This window comes from Nicotiana tomentosiformis, chromosome 12 (genome assembly GCF_000390325.3).
Source record: "Nicotiana tomentosiformis chromosome 12, ASM39032v3, whole genome shotgun sequence".
NCBI classification, from domain to species: domain Eukaryota; kingdom Viridiplantae; phylum Streptophyta; class Magnoliopsida; order Solanales; family Solanaceae; genus Nicotiana; species Nicotiana tomentosiformis.
The window spans coordinates 66,471,873-66,489,672 of record NC_090823.1 but is presented as its reverse complement, the minus strand read 5'-3'; the positions used below and the strand labels follow the sequence as shown (position 1 = coordinate 66,489,672).

The 17,800-nt window shown below is 41.8% G+C and overlaps 2 protein-coding genes across 2 annotated transcripts; both read right to left on the bottom strand.

Moving 5' to 3' along the window:
* Nucleotides 1–5,146: 5,146 nt before the first annotated feature.
* Nucleotides 5,147–6,472, bottom strand: LOC138902791 (uncharacterized mitochondrial protein AtMg00860-like). Its single transcript, XM_070190690.1, has 3 exons — nucleotides 6,371–6,472; nucleotides 5,544–5,638; nucleotides 5,147–5,396 (listed from the first exon to the last, which is right to left on the bottom strand). The coding sequence occupies exons 1-3, from the start codon at nucleotides 6,470–6,472 to the stop codon at nucleotides 5,147–5,149; spliced, it is 447 nt and encodes a 148-aa protein (XP_070046791.1).
* Nucleotides 6,473–6,754: 282 nt separating this feature from the next.
* LOC138902790 (uncharacterized) lies at nucleotides 6,755–7,225 on the bottom strand. The gene has a single exon (XM_070190689.1). It carries the CDS (start codon nucleotides 7,223–7,225, stop codon nucleotides 6,755–6,757), a length of 471 nt encoding a protein of 156 aa, XP_070046790.1.
* Nucleotides 7,226–17,800: the final 10,575 nt, after the last annotated feature.

The window sequence follows — 17,800 nt, the reverse complement described above, 5'->3', positions numbered from 1 at the left end:
CTACAGAGACGGAGGGAGTAGAGTTGGCCTCCTACTGCCTGAAAGGGGTGGCCTATTCTTAGTTTGAGTTGTGGGAGGAATCCCGCGAGGAGGGAAGCCCTCCGGCAAGGTGTGGTGAGTTCACAGATGCCTTTATGGATCATTTCTTGCCTGCCAAAACTAAGGCAGCTCGTGCCGCTGAGTTTAAAAGCCTGAAGCAGGGTAGTATGAATGTGTGAGAGTACCATATGGAGTTTGCGTGCCTGTCGAAGTATGATATTCACATGTTGCTCACTATGGAGGCTAGAGTACGCCGGTTTGTACAGGGCCTTAGCCCCTTGGTTATCAATGAGGCCTCTACAGCTGCCTTGAATTCCGATATGAACTATGGTAAGATAGTGGCATTTGCTCAAGCCATAGAGACCCACAAGTTGAAGAATAGAATAGAGCATCAGAGTAGCAGCAAGACCCGATCCGCGGGCAACTTTGGTGGTTCTTCCGGTGGTAGTGGGGGTAGGTCGGCATTCAGGGGAGCATCATCAGGACCATCCCAATCATTCGCCCAGTCTTCAATGGGTGCACAATCATCTGGACCTAATCAGGGCAACATGGGACCCCACCAGCAGGGTCGGCACGACATAAAGTTTCAGCAGCGGAGGTTTCCATGCCCTAAGTGTGGGAGGATGCACTTTGGGTCTTGTTTCATGGACCTACCAATATGCTATGGGTGTGGTTTGAGGGGTCACATTCAGAGAGATTGCCGCTCATCCCGCCGAAATATGGGCAGAGGAGCAGCACAACTAGCTAATATTGTAGCTACTACATCCAGAGTACCTCCAGCCCGAGGCACCCCAGCACCCGTAGGGCGTGGTGCAGCTAGGGGTCGTGCACAGATTTCGGGAGGACCTAACAGATTTTATGCTATGCGGAGACGTCGGGAATTAGAGGCTTCTCCAGATGTTATCACAAGTATATTGACTGTCCAATCTCATGATGTATATACTCTTATTGATCCCGGTTCCACTTTATCATATGTCACACCTTATGTTGCTATGGAATTTGGGATAGAACCAGAACAAATTTATGAGCCGTTCTCTGTATCTACTCCGGTTGGTGAGTCTATTTTGGCCGCGCGGGTTTATAGGGATTGTGTTGTCACATTGCGTGGTCGAGACACCGTGGCCGATCTTATTGAATTGAGAATGGTAGATTTTGATGTGATAATGGGGATGTATTGGCTTTATTCATGTTTTGCCAAGCTTGATTGCCGAACCAGAACTGTTAGGTTCGAATTTCCAAATGAGCCAGTTATTGAGTGGAAGGGTGATGATGTGGTGCCAAATGGTAGGTTTATTTCCTACCTTAATGCCATAAAGATGATCAACAAGGGATGTATTTACCATTTGGTCCGGGTTACGGACACCGATGCTGAGGCACCTACACTTGAGTCCGTGCCTGTTGTGAATGAATTTCTGGGATTATTTTCGGATGAACTCCCTGGGATCCCACCAGACAAGGAGATTGATTTTGGGATTGATATGATGCCAGACACGCATCCTATATCTATTCCACCCTATAGAATGGCACTGGCAGAATTGAAGAATCTAAAGGAACAATTGAAAGATTTGTTAGAAAAGGGTTTTATCCGGTCAAGTGTGTCGCCTTGGGGCGCACTGGTCCTTTTTGTAAGAAAGAAAGATAGGTCATTGAGAATGTGTATTGACTATCGGCAACTTAATAAGGTCACAATCAAGAATAAGTACCCACTGCCAAGGATAGATGATTTGTTTGATCAATTGCAAGGTGCCAGGTACTTCTCCAAGATTGATTTAAGATCCGGGTATCACCAATTGAAGATCAGGAAGCGGGATATTCCGAAAACAGCTTTTAGAACCCGGTATGGGCATTTTGAATTTCTGGTAATGTCTTTTGGGCTAACAAATGCCCCAGCAGCCTTCATGGATCTTATGAATCGCGTTTTCAAGCCATTCCTCGATTCTTTTGTGATAGTGTTTATTGACGATATTCTTGTATATTCACACAATCAAGAGGACCATGTCAGCCACCTCAGGGCAGTGTTGCAGACTCTGTATCAACACCAGTTGTATGCGAAATTTTCGAAATGTGAATTTTGGCTCGAGTCTATCACATTCTTGGGTCATGTTGTCTCTAGTGAGGGGATTAAGGTTGATCCTCAAAAAATTGCAGCTGTGAAGAATTGGCCGAGGCCTACAACTCTAATAGATATTCGCAGTTTCTTAGGCTTAGCTGGATATTACAGAAAGTTTGTGGAGGGGTTTTCTACTCTAGGCCTCTCCATTGACTAAATTGACGCAGAAGACAATTAAGTTCCAATGGTCAGATGCTTGTGAAAAAAGTTTCTAGGAATTGAAAGCAAGATTGACTACGGTGCCGGTGTTGACTCTACCAGAGGGTATAGATGGATTTGTGGTATATTGTGATGCTTCAAGAATCGGGCTTGGGTGTATATTAATGCAACATGAGAAGGTGATAGCTTATGCTTCTAGGCAACTAAAGAATCATGAGAAGAACTATCCAACACATGATTTAGAACTTGTGGCAGTGGTATTTTCATTGAAAATTTGGCGTCGTTATTTATATTGGGTCCATGTTGATATATTCACAGACCATAAGAGCCTTCAATATATTTTCAAGCAGAAGGAATTGAATCTGAGGCAGAGAAGATGGCTTGAGTTACTCAAGGACTACGACATTGATATTCTATATCATCCGGGAAAGGCCAATGTTATGGCTGATGCTCTTAGCCGGAAATATATGAGTAGTTTGTCTCACTTGGAGGCATATCAGAGGCCATTAGCCAAGGAAGTTCACCGATTGGCTAGTTTGGGAGTTCATCTTGCGGACTCTAGTGAAGGAGGGGTAATTGTGCAAAATAGGGCTGAATCATCGCTTGTTGTGGAAGTCAAAGAGAAGCAATACAACGATCCATTGTTGGTGCAGTTGAAAGAGGGGATTCATAAACATAAGACCATGGCCTTTTCTCTTGGCATGGATGATGGTACACTAAGGTACCAAGGGCGACTCTGTGTTCCTGATGTGGATGGTCTCCGGGAAAGAATTATGACTGAAGCTCACACTTCTAGGTATTCCGTGCACCCAGGTTCTACAAAAATGTATCATGATCTTAAGGAAGTCTATTGGTGGAATGATATGAAGAGGAATGTGGCGGATTTTGTGGCAAGATGTCCAAATTGTCAACAAGTGAAGGTCGAACACCAAAGGCCCGGTGGGTTGGCACAGAACATAGAAATTCTAATGTGGAAGTGGAAAATGATTAATATGGACTTTGTAGCAGGATTACCGCGCACTCCGCGCAAGTTTGACTCAATTAGGGTGATTGTGGATCAACTCACGAAATCAGCACACTTTTTGCCGGTTAAGTCTACCGACACAGTGGAGCAGTATGCTCAGTTGTATATCAAAGAAATAGGCAGGTTGCATAGCATCCCAGTTTCCATCATTTCTGATCGGGGAGCACAATTCACTGCTAATTTTTGGAATAAATTTCAGCAATGTTTGGGTACTCAGGTGAATCTTAGTACAGCCTTTCACCCGCAGACTGACGGGCAGGCAGAGCGGACTATTCAGACGCTTGAGGATATGTTGCGCACTTGTGTTATAGACTTCAAATGTAGCTGGGATGATCATTTACCACTCATAGAATTTGCATATAACAATAGCTATCATGCTACCACTCAAATGGCACCGTTCGAGGCTTTATATGGTAGGAGATGTAGATCTCCCATTGGGTGGTTCGAAATTGGGGAAGCAGATTTGATAGGGCCAGACCTTGTGCATCAGGCTATGGAAAAAGTTAAAATCATTAAGGAGCGGTTGAAGACTGCTCAGAATCGTTAGAAATCCTATTCGGATGTTCGTCATAGAGATTTGGAGTTCCAAGAAGATGATTGGGTATTCTTGAAAGTTTCCCCCATGAAGGGTGTAATGAGATTTGGTAAAAAAGGGAAATTGAGTCCGAGGTATGTCGGACCGTACAAAATCATTTAGAGGATCGGTGAGGTGGCATACAAGCTTGAACTATCACCTGAGATGTCATTAGTACACTGGTGTTTCATGTGTCTATGTTGAAGAAAGTAGTTGGAGATCTGATACTCATTGTTCCGGTTGAGACTATTGAGGTAAATGAGAAATTGACTTACGAAGAGATTCCAGTTTCTATTATTGATCGACAAGTCCGAAAATTGAGAAATAAAGAAATTGCCTCCGTGAAAGTGTTGTGGCAAAACCAACAGGTTGAAGAGGCTACTTGGGAGGCTGAGGAAGAAATGATGAAAAAGTATCCTTATTTGTTTGAATGATCATGCATTTATAAAGTTGTGATCTAGAAAAAAATTATAAGACTTACTTTTTATGAATTTTGTATCATTTGAACAATTGGCGTTAATGGTATTCTATGTTTATTAATCCCCTTCTTCAATTGTACCAACAATGGATCATTGTATTTCTTCTCCTTGACTTCCACCACAAGCGACGATTCAGCTCTATTTTACACAATCACTCCTCCTTCACTGGAATCTGCAAGACGAACTCCCAAACTAGCCAACCGATGAACCTCCTTGGCCAACGGCCTTTGATATGCCTCCAAGTGGGCCAAACTACCCATAGATTTCCGACTAAGAGCATTCGCTACAACATTAGCCTCCCCCGGATGATATAGAATATCGATGTCGTAATCCTTGAGTAACTCCAGCCATCTTATCTTCCTCAGAGTGAATTCCTTCTGTTTGAAAATATATTGAAGGCTCTTATGGTCTATGAATACATCCACATGGACCCCATACAAATAATGACACCAAATTTTCAACGCAAAGACCACCGCTGCAAGCTCTAAGTCGTGTGTTGGATAGTTCTTTTCATGATTATTTAGTTGCCTAGAAGCATAAGTTATAACCTTTCCATGTTGCATTAATACACATCCAAGTCTGATTCTTGAAGCATCACAGTATACCACAAACCCATCTGTACCCTCTGGTAGGTTCAACATCGGTGCCGTAGTCAATCTTGATTTCAACTCCTAGAAGCTTCTTTCACAAGCATCTGACCATTGTAACTTAACCGCCTTCTACGTTAATTTAGTCAACGGAGAGGCAAGAGTAGAGAAACCCTAGACAAACTTCCTGTAATATCCAGCTAAGCCCAAGAAATTGTGAATCGCAGTCGGGGTAGTAGGATTAGGACAATTCTTCACCGTTGAAATCTTCTGAGGATCAACCTTAATTCCTTCTCTGGAGACGACATGCCCCAAGAATATAACAGATTCAAGCAAAAATTCACATTTCGAAAACTTCGCATACAACTTGTGTTGATGTAGAGTCCGTAGAACTACTATGAGGTGATCGGCATGGTCCTCCCAACTTCATGAATATATCATAATATCATCAATAAACACTATCACGAATGAGTCAAGGAAAGGCTTGAAGACTCGATTCATAAGATCCATGAAAGCTGTCGGGGCATTTGTTAGCCCAAAAGACATTACCAGAAATTCAAAGTGCCTATGCCTGGTCCTAAAAACTGTTCTCGGAATGTCCTGCTCCTTGATCTTCAATTGGCGATACCCAGATCTTAAACCAATCATGGAGAAATACTTAGCCCCCTGCAATTGATCAAACAAAGAGAACCGGTGTGCCCCAAGGTGACACACTCGGCCGGATGAAACCCTTCTCGAGCAAGTCCTTCAATTGTTCCTTTAGTTCCTTCAATTCTGTCGGTGTCATTCTATAGGGTGGAATAGATATAGGCTACGTCCCTAGAATCACATCAATCCCGAAGTCAATCTCCCTATCTGGTGGGATCCCAGGGAGCTCATCCGAAAAGACCTCCGAAAATTCATTCACAACAGGTACGGACCCAAGTGTAAGTGCCTCAGAATCGGTGTCCGTAACCCGGACCAAATGGTAGATACACCCCTTGTTAATCATCTTCATGGCCTTAAGGTAGGAAATAAACCTACCCTTCGGCACCACATCCTCCCCCTTCCATTCAATCACTGACTCATTTGGAAATTCAAAACTAACAGTCCTGGTTCGACAATCAAGCTTAGCAAAACATAAATAAAGCCAGTCCATCCCCATTATTACATCAAAATCAACTGTCCCAAATTCTAGGAGATCGGCCAAGGTATCCCGACCATGCACCGTGACAACACAATCCCTATAAACCCGTGCGGCCACAATAGACTCACCAACCAGAATAGATACAGAGAACGGCTCATGAAGTTATTCCGGTTCTATCCCAAATTCTATAGCAACATAAAGAGTGACATATGACAAAGTGGAACCGGGATCAATAAGAGCATATACATCATGGGACTGGACAGTCAATATACCTGTGACAACATCTGGAGAAGCCTTTGAATCCCGACGCCTCCACATAGCATAAAATCTGCTGGGTCCTCCCGAACACTGTGCACCACCCCTGGTTGCACCATGCCCTATGGGTGATGGGGTGCCTCGAGCTGGAGGAGGTGTTGTGGATGTAGTAGCTACAGAGCTAGCTGGTTGCACCGCCCCTCTCAATCCCTTTGAATGTGACCCCTCACACCGCACCCATAGCATATAGGTAGGTCCATGAAGCAGACGTCAATGTTCATCCTCCCACACTTAGGACATGGGGACCTCCACTGCTGCTGGAATCTCCCTACGGGCCGACCCTGCTGGTGGGGTCCCTTGTTGCCTTAACTGGGCTCGGATGGTGGTGCACTCATTGAAGACTAAGTGAATGACTGAGATGGCCCTGATAACCCTCCCCTAAATACTGACCTACCACCACCAGAAGAACCACCCAAGTTGCCCGCAGTCCGGGACTTGCTGCTACCCTCACACTCACTTCTATTTTTCAGTTTACGATCCTCTGTAGCTTGAGAAAATGCCACCATCTTCCCATAGTTCATATCAGAATTCAAGGCAGCCATAGCAGCCTCATTAATAACCATGGGGCTAAGGCCCTGCACAAACCGGTGCACTATAGCTTCCACAGTAGGCAACATGTGAATAGCATACTTGGTCAGGCACGCAAATTCCATATCGTACTTCCACACATTCATGCTACCCTGTTTTAGGCTCTCAAACTCAGCGGCTCGGGCCGCCTTAGTCTCGGTAGGTAATAAATGGTCCATAAAAGCATTGGTGAACTCACTCCACCTCGCCGGAGGGCTCCCCTCCTCATGGGACTCCTCCCACATCTCAAACCAAGAATAGGCCACCCCTTTCAGGCGGTAGGAGGCCAACTCCACTCCCTCCGTCTCAGTAACATGCATAACTCGGAGAGTCTTGTGAATCTCATCAATAAAGTCTGGGGGGGTCCTCCTCAGGATCAGTACCTGTGAACACTGGAGGATCCAACTGGAGAAACCTGTTCACCCTGGAACTCGCGGAATCCCCTGGCTGACTAGAAGAAGTAGGTGCAACATTTGATCTCTGGGCCTGGGAGGCCACTATCTGAGCCAACATCTGTATGGGTCCCCTAAGATCCCCATCAGAAATAGTGGGACCAGAAGCTGGAACTGGAGGTGGAACTGGAATATCAGTTGGAGGGACCGTTGCACCCTCAGTAGGTGTAGGAACTGGTGCAGTCTAAGCAGGAATAGTAGATTCAGGCGTAGTAGTAATTGGGGGAATATCCTCACCCCTCTGGTGCTCACCCGCATCATCAAATATCGAATCAACTGCCACTCCTGGGGCAACATTGGCTCCTTGGCCAGTTCTTGCCTTCCTCCTAGGCGCCATGTACTGTAAGTTAGAGTAAAGCATGAGTTAAGGGAGGAATAATCTTACAATCAACTTTATCGCACGATCGAGAACATCAAAGAAGGGTATTACTCCTAAGTACCCAAGTAGCCTCCTCATTATAGATGTGGTCGATACCACACTGATAAGAAGAACTCTACTAGATACGGCTCCGAGACATCCTAGGATACTTTAAAACCTTAGGCTCTGATACTAAGTTTGTCATGCCCCGACTTCGGAGAGCGCGACCGGCGCTCAACCGAGGTAACTCGGCCGAGCAAGCCTGCTGGATTTCCTTCTACCCAACTCACCCATAAATAAAGAGAATATAAACTTCATTAATTAATACCATGATGGTTCATGAACAACACCAGTTCCATCACCATTAGTGACTTCATTTATAAGTCTCCAAAACAATATATTTCACAAACATAGTTTTACAGTGGAAACATGAGATGCAACTACGATATCTTTAGTTTAACTTTCCCACACTAATACACAACCCACACTATGTCTACGGAGAATCTAATAGATATAAAAGAGTACAATGATGGTGTCGTCAACAAGGCTCCGGCTATACCTCAAAACATAATACACACAGAATAAAAGATGCACAACCCCGGAATGAAGTGGGGCTCACCAAGTCTGCTGGGAAAAGGTGTACTGCTATTACTGGTCAATGCCTCCCGTTGTGGAACTACCTGCATCCATTAAAGATGCAGTGCCCCTGGCAAAAAGGACGTTAGTACATGTCGAATAGTACTAGTATGAAAACCAAAACACCTATCCAAGAACTTTGAAATACAACATGAATATGATGAATCATGGTAATAGTCATAGGGCTTATGTAGCCATAAAAGTCAAAACAGATTTATTAAGAACTTCCAATAACACTTATAAATTTCAAGCTACGAATCCTCTACAGCTACCTTTACACAGAGCGGCCTTGCCGTCTCACCCCAATGTATGCGGGTGGAGGTGCAATCACAATACCAGAACTCTATAAAAAGAGGCCCCGTCGCCTCACCCCAATACATGTGGGTAGAGGTTTATTCACAATACCACAACTATACACAAAGCGGCCCTGTCGCCTCACCCCAATGTATGCGGGTGGAGGTGTAATCACAATACCACAGCTCTACACAAAGCGGCCCCACCGCCTCACCCCAATGTATGCGGGTGGAGGTGTAATCACAATACCGTAGCTCTACACAAAGCGGCCCCGCCGCCTTACCCCAACATATGCGGGTGGAGGTGTAACCACAATGCCACAAATTGTGTTCCCAAAATGATAATAATATATACAAAAGAGTTCCCTTTTAATCAACTATTTGCCACCTTTGGCCTTAGCAAGTGTAAATTCATAAAGTTTCATCATATGAGAAATAAGTGTTTAATCACATTGATTCAAAAATAGAGAATCATTAACACACGAGGGTTCTAACACGTTATGCCAATCGGGCATCAATTCTACTAGTTTGAATACTCCACATCAATAGCATTCCATATCCGATCTTTACACGATGGAGTTTTGTAATAACACGGGAATTCCAATACCAAAAAAAAAGTTTAGCCTTCATACATGAAATTCGCCTCTTAATAATACTACGATGGTCCACCACACTAAACAACTTCAATCTATAACAATGCAATACAGCTGCACCAATATTAGTAAGATTTCTATACTTTAAGTCATTTAGACTTTTATCAAACATCTAATGTGCATATCTTTCTAAAACCTCCTTCAATGGAATTTCTTCACCTTATAACCACCTTCCACACCAATGATTCACCTCATAACTTCCATTATCACATGCATGCCCAACACTTTACTCTCAACCCATAAATGTTATCAATTAATTTATTTTACAATATTTACAATACCACAATCTCTAATTATGTGGGTAATTGGTTAATTACCGGGTAACGGGACATTACCTAATTACCTAATAAGTGGATAAAGATTTAAAAAAAAACTACCCCACCCCATGTGGCAGCAAGCCACTAACAAATAAATGACTCATGGTCACATTAGATTAGGTGGCAACATAGTATAATGATATCAAGACAACTTAATCTAGAATTTTGAACAAAAAACCCACATTTCCCATTCTAACATTTTCAAAACAAATTTGACGTGAAGCTCTTGCAAAATTAGTATATGACTTCTTACAAAATTCGTTCCAATTTCCTACAATTCCCACAAAAATATTTAGCAATGTGAATCCTTACAAAATCCTACAAAAGAACACTACAATCAGAATCCACACCACAGGATTGTCCAAACCTAGATAATCAAATCATTGCATTTTATCTTTTTGTAAGCCATACTGTAAAAAGGAGTAGTACTCTTCTACTTAATTTTCTGTAAAAGTTTTGGTGATACTAACTGTACAGAGGAGTCATCCTCCTTAATTATAACGTAACATTACTGCTTCAACGAGAATTCGAGCAAGAATATCATTCGGATTTTTTCCTACTCCATGTATGTTAAGGCTATCCCTTTTTGGCATGATCCATACGACACGAACAAAACGAGCAAATGCACAACTTCCATAAATGACTCTATTCATAGAAATACTAGTGGTGTCTATATACTTGATTCCCTATGTGAATTATTATTATATCTTCTGTTCACGGGTCTTAGAAAAATTCATATTTGATAAAGTTTATTCGACAGGCATATTATTTTTATGACATTCCGAGAAATCTTATTAACGTATTTCTTATGAATTTCATGCATTTATACATGTACATTGACCCATGACCAGATGGCGTTATATATATATATATATATATATATATATATATATATATATATATATGAGATATGGAAAAAGGTTACGGCGTTATATACGCACCACCACCTGATCAACTGGTATATGTAAATGTTGATGATTTTGCCCACAGTGGCCGAGATGATATGATGGGATGCCCTCAGAGGCTTGATGATGTTATGTACACCTATACCTATGTATGACACGATATTTATACGCACGTGCATGATATTATAAATATTTCAGGATTTACAAAGTTATTCAAACTTACAGGTGGATTTCTTTATTTCATGTTTCGTCTATGTCTTTTATGTACTGATTTTCATGCCTTACATACTCAGTACATTATTCGTACTAACGCCCTATTTCTCGGGGCCTGCATTTCATGCCCGCAGGTGCAGGTAGGCAAGTCGACGGTCCCCCTTCTTAGGATCCTTGATCAGCGAGAGTTGGCGTGCTCCACTTGATCCAGAGCTGCTTTTGATTTTGGTACGATATGCTTGTATATAGATATATGGGTATGACGTGGCTCAGTCCCATCTATGTATAGTTGTATTTCTATTAGAGGTCTGTAGATAGTTATGTATAGTTGGATAGTAAGTAGCCTTGCCGGCTTGCCCCACTGTATTTCCGCATGTATATGTACATATGTCTTTTGGATAGGTTTCCCTCGCATATGTTATTCATGTTTATATCTTAAATGCATGCTTAAGGTTGTTCAACAGGTAGGACTCGGGCACCCATCGCGGCCCATCGGTTTGGGTCATGACAAATAATTGGCCTAGACCTAAAACTCCAATAGAGATTCGCGGTTTCTTGGGCTTAGCTGGATATTACAGGAATTTTGTGGAGGGGTTCTCTACTCTTGCCTCTCCATTGACTAAATTTACGCAGAAAGCGATTAAGTTCTAATGGTCAGATGCCTGTGAAAGGAGCTTCCAAGAGTTAAAATCAAGATTGACTACAGCACCGGTATTGACCCTACTAGAGGGTACAGATGGGTTTATGGTATATTGTGATGCTTCAAGAATCGGACTTGCATGTGTATTAATGCAATATGGCAAGGTGATAGTCTATGCTTCTAGGCAACTCAAGAATCTGAAAAGAACTATCCAACACATGACTTAGAGCTTGCAGTGGTGGTCTTTGCGTTGAAGATTTGGCGTCATTATTTGTACGGGGTCCATGCGGATATATTCACGGACCATAAGAGTCTTCAATATATTTTCAAACAGAAGGAATTGAATCTGAGGAAGAGAAGATGACTTGAGCTACTCAAGGATTATGACATCGGTATCCTATATCATCCAGGGAAGGCTAATGATGTGGCGCATGCTCTTAGCCAGAAATCTATGGGTAGTTTGGCTCACTTGGAGGCATATCAAAGGCCATTGGCCAAGGAAGTTCATCGGTTTGCTAGTTTGGGAGTTCATCTTGCGGATTCTAGTGAAGGAGGAGTGATTGTGCAAAATAGGACTGAATCATCGTTTGTTGTGGAAGTCAAGGAAAAATAATACAACGATCCATTGTTGGTACAATTGAAGGAAGGGATTCATAAACATAAGACTGTGGCCTTTTCTCTTGGCGTGGATTATGGTATACTAAGGTACCAAGGGCGGCTATGTGTTCCAAAGGTGGATGGTCTACGAGAAATAATCATGACCGAGGCTCACACTTCTAGGTATTCCGTGCACCCGAGTTCTAAAAAGATGTACCATGATCTTAAGGAAGTCTACTTGTGGAATGATATGGAGAGGAATGTATCAGACTTTGTGGCAAGATGTCCAAATTGTCAGCAAGTGAAGGCTGGGTGGGTTGGCACGGAACATAAAAATTCTGATGTGGAAATGGGAGATGATCAATATGGACCTTGTGGTAGGACTAGCTCACACTTCTCGCAAGTTCGACTTGATTTGGATAATTGTGGAACGACTCATGAAATCAGCATACTTCTTACTTGTTAAGGCTACCGACACAGCAGAACAGTATGCTCAGTTGTATATCAAGGAAATAGGTAGGTTGCATGGAACTCCAGTTTCTATTATCTCAAATCGAGGGGCACAGTTCACGGCTAATTTTTGGAAGAAGTTTCAGCAAAGTTTAGGTACTCAGGTGAATCTTAGTATAGCCTTTCACCCGCAGACTGATGGGCAGGCAAAGCGGACTATTCAGACGCTCAAGGATATGTTGTGCGCTTGTGTTCTTGACTTCAAGGGTAGCTGGGATGATCATTTGCCGCTCATAAAATTCGCCTACAAGAACAATTATCATGCTAGTATCCAAATGGCACCGTTCGAGGCTTTATATGGTAGGAGATGTAGATCTCCCATTGGGTCATTTGAGATTGGGGAAGTAGGATTGATAGGACCGGACCTCATGCATCAGGCTATGGAGAAGGTTAAGATCATTATAGAACGGTTGAAAACTGCTCAGAGTCATCAGAAGTCCTATTCAGATGTTCATCGTAGGGATTTGGAGTTCAAAGAAGATGATTGGGTATTCTTAAAGGTTTCCCCTATGAAGGGTATAATGTTATTTTGTAAGAAAGGAAAATTGAGCGCGAGGTACGTCAGACCGTACAGAATCATTCAGAGGATTGGTCGAGTGGCTTACAAGCTTGAACTACCTCTAGAGATGTCTTTAGTGCACCCGGTGTTTTATGTATCCATGTTAAAGAAAGTGGTTGGAGATCCGTTGCTTATTGTTCCCGTTGAGACTATTGAGGTTAATGAAGAATTGACTTATGAAGAAATTCCAGTTGTCATTCTTGATAAGCAAGTTTGTAATCTGAGAAACAAAGAAATTGCCTCTGTGAAAGTGTTGTGGCAGAACTGACAGGCTGAAGAAGCCACCTGGGAGGCCGAGGAAGAAATGAACAAGAAATACCCTTATTTGTTTGAATAATCATGTATTTATAAAGTTGTGTTCTATGAAAGTGTTAAGAGTTTACCTTCTATGAATTATGTATCATTTGTATAGTTGATTTTAAGGGTGTTCCCTTTTTGTGATATATTGCTCGTGAGGCCACGGTTGCCGTTGTTTTTATGTTATGTTACGTCATTGGTTCATGTATATGTTGTTAGGATTGGTTTCTGGCATTCTCTGACAGATGGATAGGCCCAGTTACAGGGAAAACTCTGGCAAAAATTTTGGAAATTTGGGGAGTTAGTCAAAAATTGAAATTGTTGGTGCGTGTTATATCAGCTGAGTCACATTGGGTGCTAATGGTGAATTTTAACCCTCATTCAAGGACGAATGATCCTAAGTGGGAGAGGATGTAAGGCCCCGTAAACGGTTACTTAAAACCCAAGGTTTCGTGGTGCCGAAGTAGACTTATATGTTGACGAGTCCGCGGTTCGGACTTTTTGGGTTGAATAATGCGTTGGGGAGTTGAAGAAACTTTTTGGAAGTGTAGGGCATTTCTGCGGTCCACTTTGTGGTCGCAGAACTGGTCTGCGGACCGCAGACTCAGGCAGAAATCTGGGCAAATTTTCGCACCATTTAGAGGTCCATTATGCGGCCGCATAATCATTTTGCGGGCCGCATAACCCATCACAGATCCAGCATGAATTTTTTTCGGAGGAAGGTTCTGTGGTGCATTATGCGACTGCAGAATAGGTCTGCGGACCGCAGACTGGTTGCAGAGTGGGGCAGAATTGCCCAGTTCCAGAGGGCCATTGTGCGGTCCATTTTGCGGACAGCAGAAGCATTATGCGGTCGCATATGCGACCGCAGATCTGCATCGGGGCTTCTTTTTTTTCTAATTTTTGACCCGACCCTATTTTAATATATTGAAGTAAAGGGACTCTTTTGAAGCAAAAAACTGATATTTTAGAGAGAATTGAGAGTGTTCTAAAGAGAGGGGAAACCCTAGGCTAATTTTACATCAATCCTTGTTCAAAACTTGGAGAATTCACAAGAAAAACTCACAAGGTCTTCATCCAAGAGGTAAGGTTCTAACCCTAGTCTTCAATTTTGAGTTTGGGTAGAAGATGGGTAATTGGGAGTATGATTTTTGGGTATGAGAGTTGTTATTTATGCATGCATGTAGCTATGAGGATGGTGGGGAGGTAATTGAACTAGTATGAGTAAACTATTGGTGTTGAATTAATTGTGGAGTGAAGGAAATCTTGTGGAAGAACCTTGTAATCAAATTTGCGCACCTAGTGTTTGATAAAATGCTCCAATGAGCTGAAACCATGAATATCTTCCTAATTTGTGTTCAATTTTTCTATCTCTCTAAATAGATCAAAGTTGCTAGGATTTTCGGAACTGTGTAGTGAATTAAGGAAGTCTCAAAGCGAGGTATGAAGGCTAAACTCTTTTTTCTGGTATTGGAATTCCTCTGTTCTTACAAAACTCCATCGTTTAAATTTCGGACATAGAACGCTATTGATGTGGAGTATTCAAACTAGTAGAATTAATGCCCGATTGGCATAACGTGTTAGAACCCTTGTGTGTTAATGATTCTCTATTTTTGACTTAATCATGTTATACCCTTTGGGAAGAAGATCTTGTATGAAATCAATGTGATTAAACACTTATTTCTCATATGATGAAACTTTATGAATTTACACTTGCTAAGGCCAAAGGTGCCAAACAGTTGGTTAGAAGGGAATTCTTTTGTACATATTATTATCATTTTGGGAACTCGAGCTGTGGCATGGTGGTTACACCTCCACCCATATACGTTGGGGGGCGGCGGAGCCGTTTTGTGTAGAGTTGTGATATTGTGATTACACCTCCACCCGCATATGTTGGGGTCAGGCGGCGTGACCGCTTTATGTATAGTTGTGGTATTGTGAATACACCTCCACCCGTATACATTGGGGTGATATCACGACCCAAACCGATGGTCTGCGACGGGTGCACGAGTCCTACTTGTCGAATACCCTTAAGCATGCGTCTAAGATATAAACATGAATAACATACGTGAGGGAAACCTGTCCAAAATACATATATACATATACATGCAGAATACAGTGGGGCGAGCTGGCAAGGCTGCTATAGACAACTATATACCCCAAAACTGGAAGCCGACAAGGCCACATACTATCTAACTACACATAACTGTCTATAAACCTCTATTAGAATATACAACTATACAAGGATGGGACTGGGCCCCGTCATACCTATATATGTATACAAACATATCATACCACGATAAAATGGAGCACACCAACTCTCGCTGATCAAGGATCCTAAGGAGGGGGACCGTCAGCTTGTCTACCTGCACCTACGGGCATGAAATACAGGCCCCGAGAAATAGGGCATCAAAACGAATAGTGTACTGAGTATGTAAGGCATGAAAATCAGTACATAAAAGACATAGATGAAACATAGAATAAGGAATTCCACCTGTAAGTCTAAATCACTATGTAAATCCTGAAGCATTTATAATGTCATGCACGTGCATATAAATGTCGTGTCATGCATAGGTATAGGTGTACATAACATTATCAAGCCTTTGAGGGCATCCCATCATATCATCTCGGCCACTGTGGGCAAAATCATCAACATTTACATACACCAGCTGATTAGGTGGTGGTGCGTATATAACGCCGTAACTTTTTCCCATATTCCATATACATATATACGCGTATATAACGCCATCTGGTCATGGGTCAATGTACATGAATGCAATGCATAAGAAATACATCAATAAAATCACTCTGAATTGTCATAAGACCATTATGCCTCTGATTAATATTATGAAATAAATTTTATGAACTTACGTATTTTCTGAGACCCATGAACAGGAGATAGAATAATAAGACATATGGGGAATCAAGAACATAAGCATCTCTAGCATTTCTATGAATAGAGTAATTTATGGAAGTTGTGCATTTGCTCGTTTCGTTTGTATCGTATAGATCATGCCAAAAGGAAAGAAGGGATAGCCTTAACATACCTAAGCCGATCCTCTTGAAAATCCTTCTAACACACGCCAATCGCGACGAAACACGTAATAGCGAGATCGAAATAAGGAATAATTCGTATGAAATGCTCGAAGCAATAACGTTGTTATTGCAAAATCATCTTTGCTAAAACTCTTTCTTAAGAGATGAGAAATAACGTTACTATGTAAGAAAAGCTTGGGTGAAGCTATTAGAAATAACATTACTATGTAAGGAAAGCTTGGTTGAAACTCTTAGAAATAACGTTACTATGTAAGGAAAGCTTGGTTGAAACTCTTTCTTAAGAGATTAGAAAATATTTTTGAACTATAAATGTTATCCTTAACTTTTAGGTAGGCCCCACATTTCAAGCTTGGTGTCACATTTCTTTCTTAAAGTGTGACACCTTTCAACCTTTATTAATAGTCATTAAATGGAAAAGGGATGGTTGCCACGTTTGGGGGGGGGGTAAATCTTATCCAACGCTTTAATTAATTACCCAATAATTTCTTAATTAACTAGGCAATCTCCCATTACCCAATAATTAAGAATTACCTCAACTTACTTAAAATACTACTCACTTTTTAACATATCTTATACACCTTACTATCATGGTCATGTAGTACCTTGTATGGCACTAGTCCATAAATACCGGGTATTACAGCTCGGACCGTATTTTATCCCAAATCGACAATCTTCAACGAAACCCATCTTCTTTGATTCGTTTACCCTTTAACCTTTACGGCACTTTACTTGTCGCCTGTTATAAGTAGCATAAATGCTTATAACCTCAAAAATAATTTCATCCCCGAGTCTACGTCGAGTAACTAAAGACGAAACTTCAACGTACGAAAACGCGAGATGTAACAGGTGATGCGGCAGGGCCGCTTTTTGTAGAGTTTCTTGTATTGTGATGCACCTCCACACGCATACATTGGGGTGAGGTGTCAAGCCCGCTCTGTGTAAAGGTAGTTGTAGAGGATTCCCGATTTGAAATTTATAAGTGTTATTGGAAGTTCTTAATAAATCTATTTTGACTTTTATGGCTATCTAAGCCCTATGATTGTTACCATGATTCATCATATTCATGTAGTATTTCCAAGTGCTTGAATAGATGTTTTGGTTTTCATACTAGTGCTATTCGACATGTACTAATGTCCCTTTTGCCTAATGTGTATTACATCTTCCACTTCAAACTATGAAAGTGTGTGTATTTTGAGACTTTATAAATAAAGTGACTAATGGTGATGGAATTCGTGTTGTTCATGAACCCTCTTGATGTTAATAAATGAAGTTTGTATTCTCATTATTTATGGGTGAGTTGGGTAGAAGGAAATCTAGGAGGCTTGCTCGACCG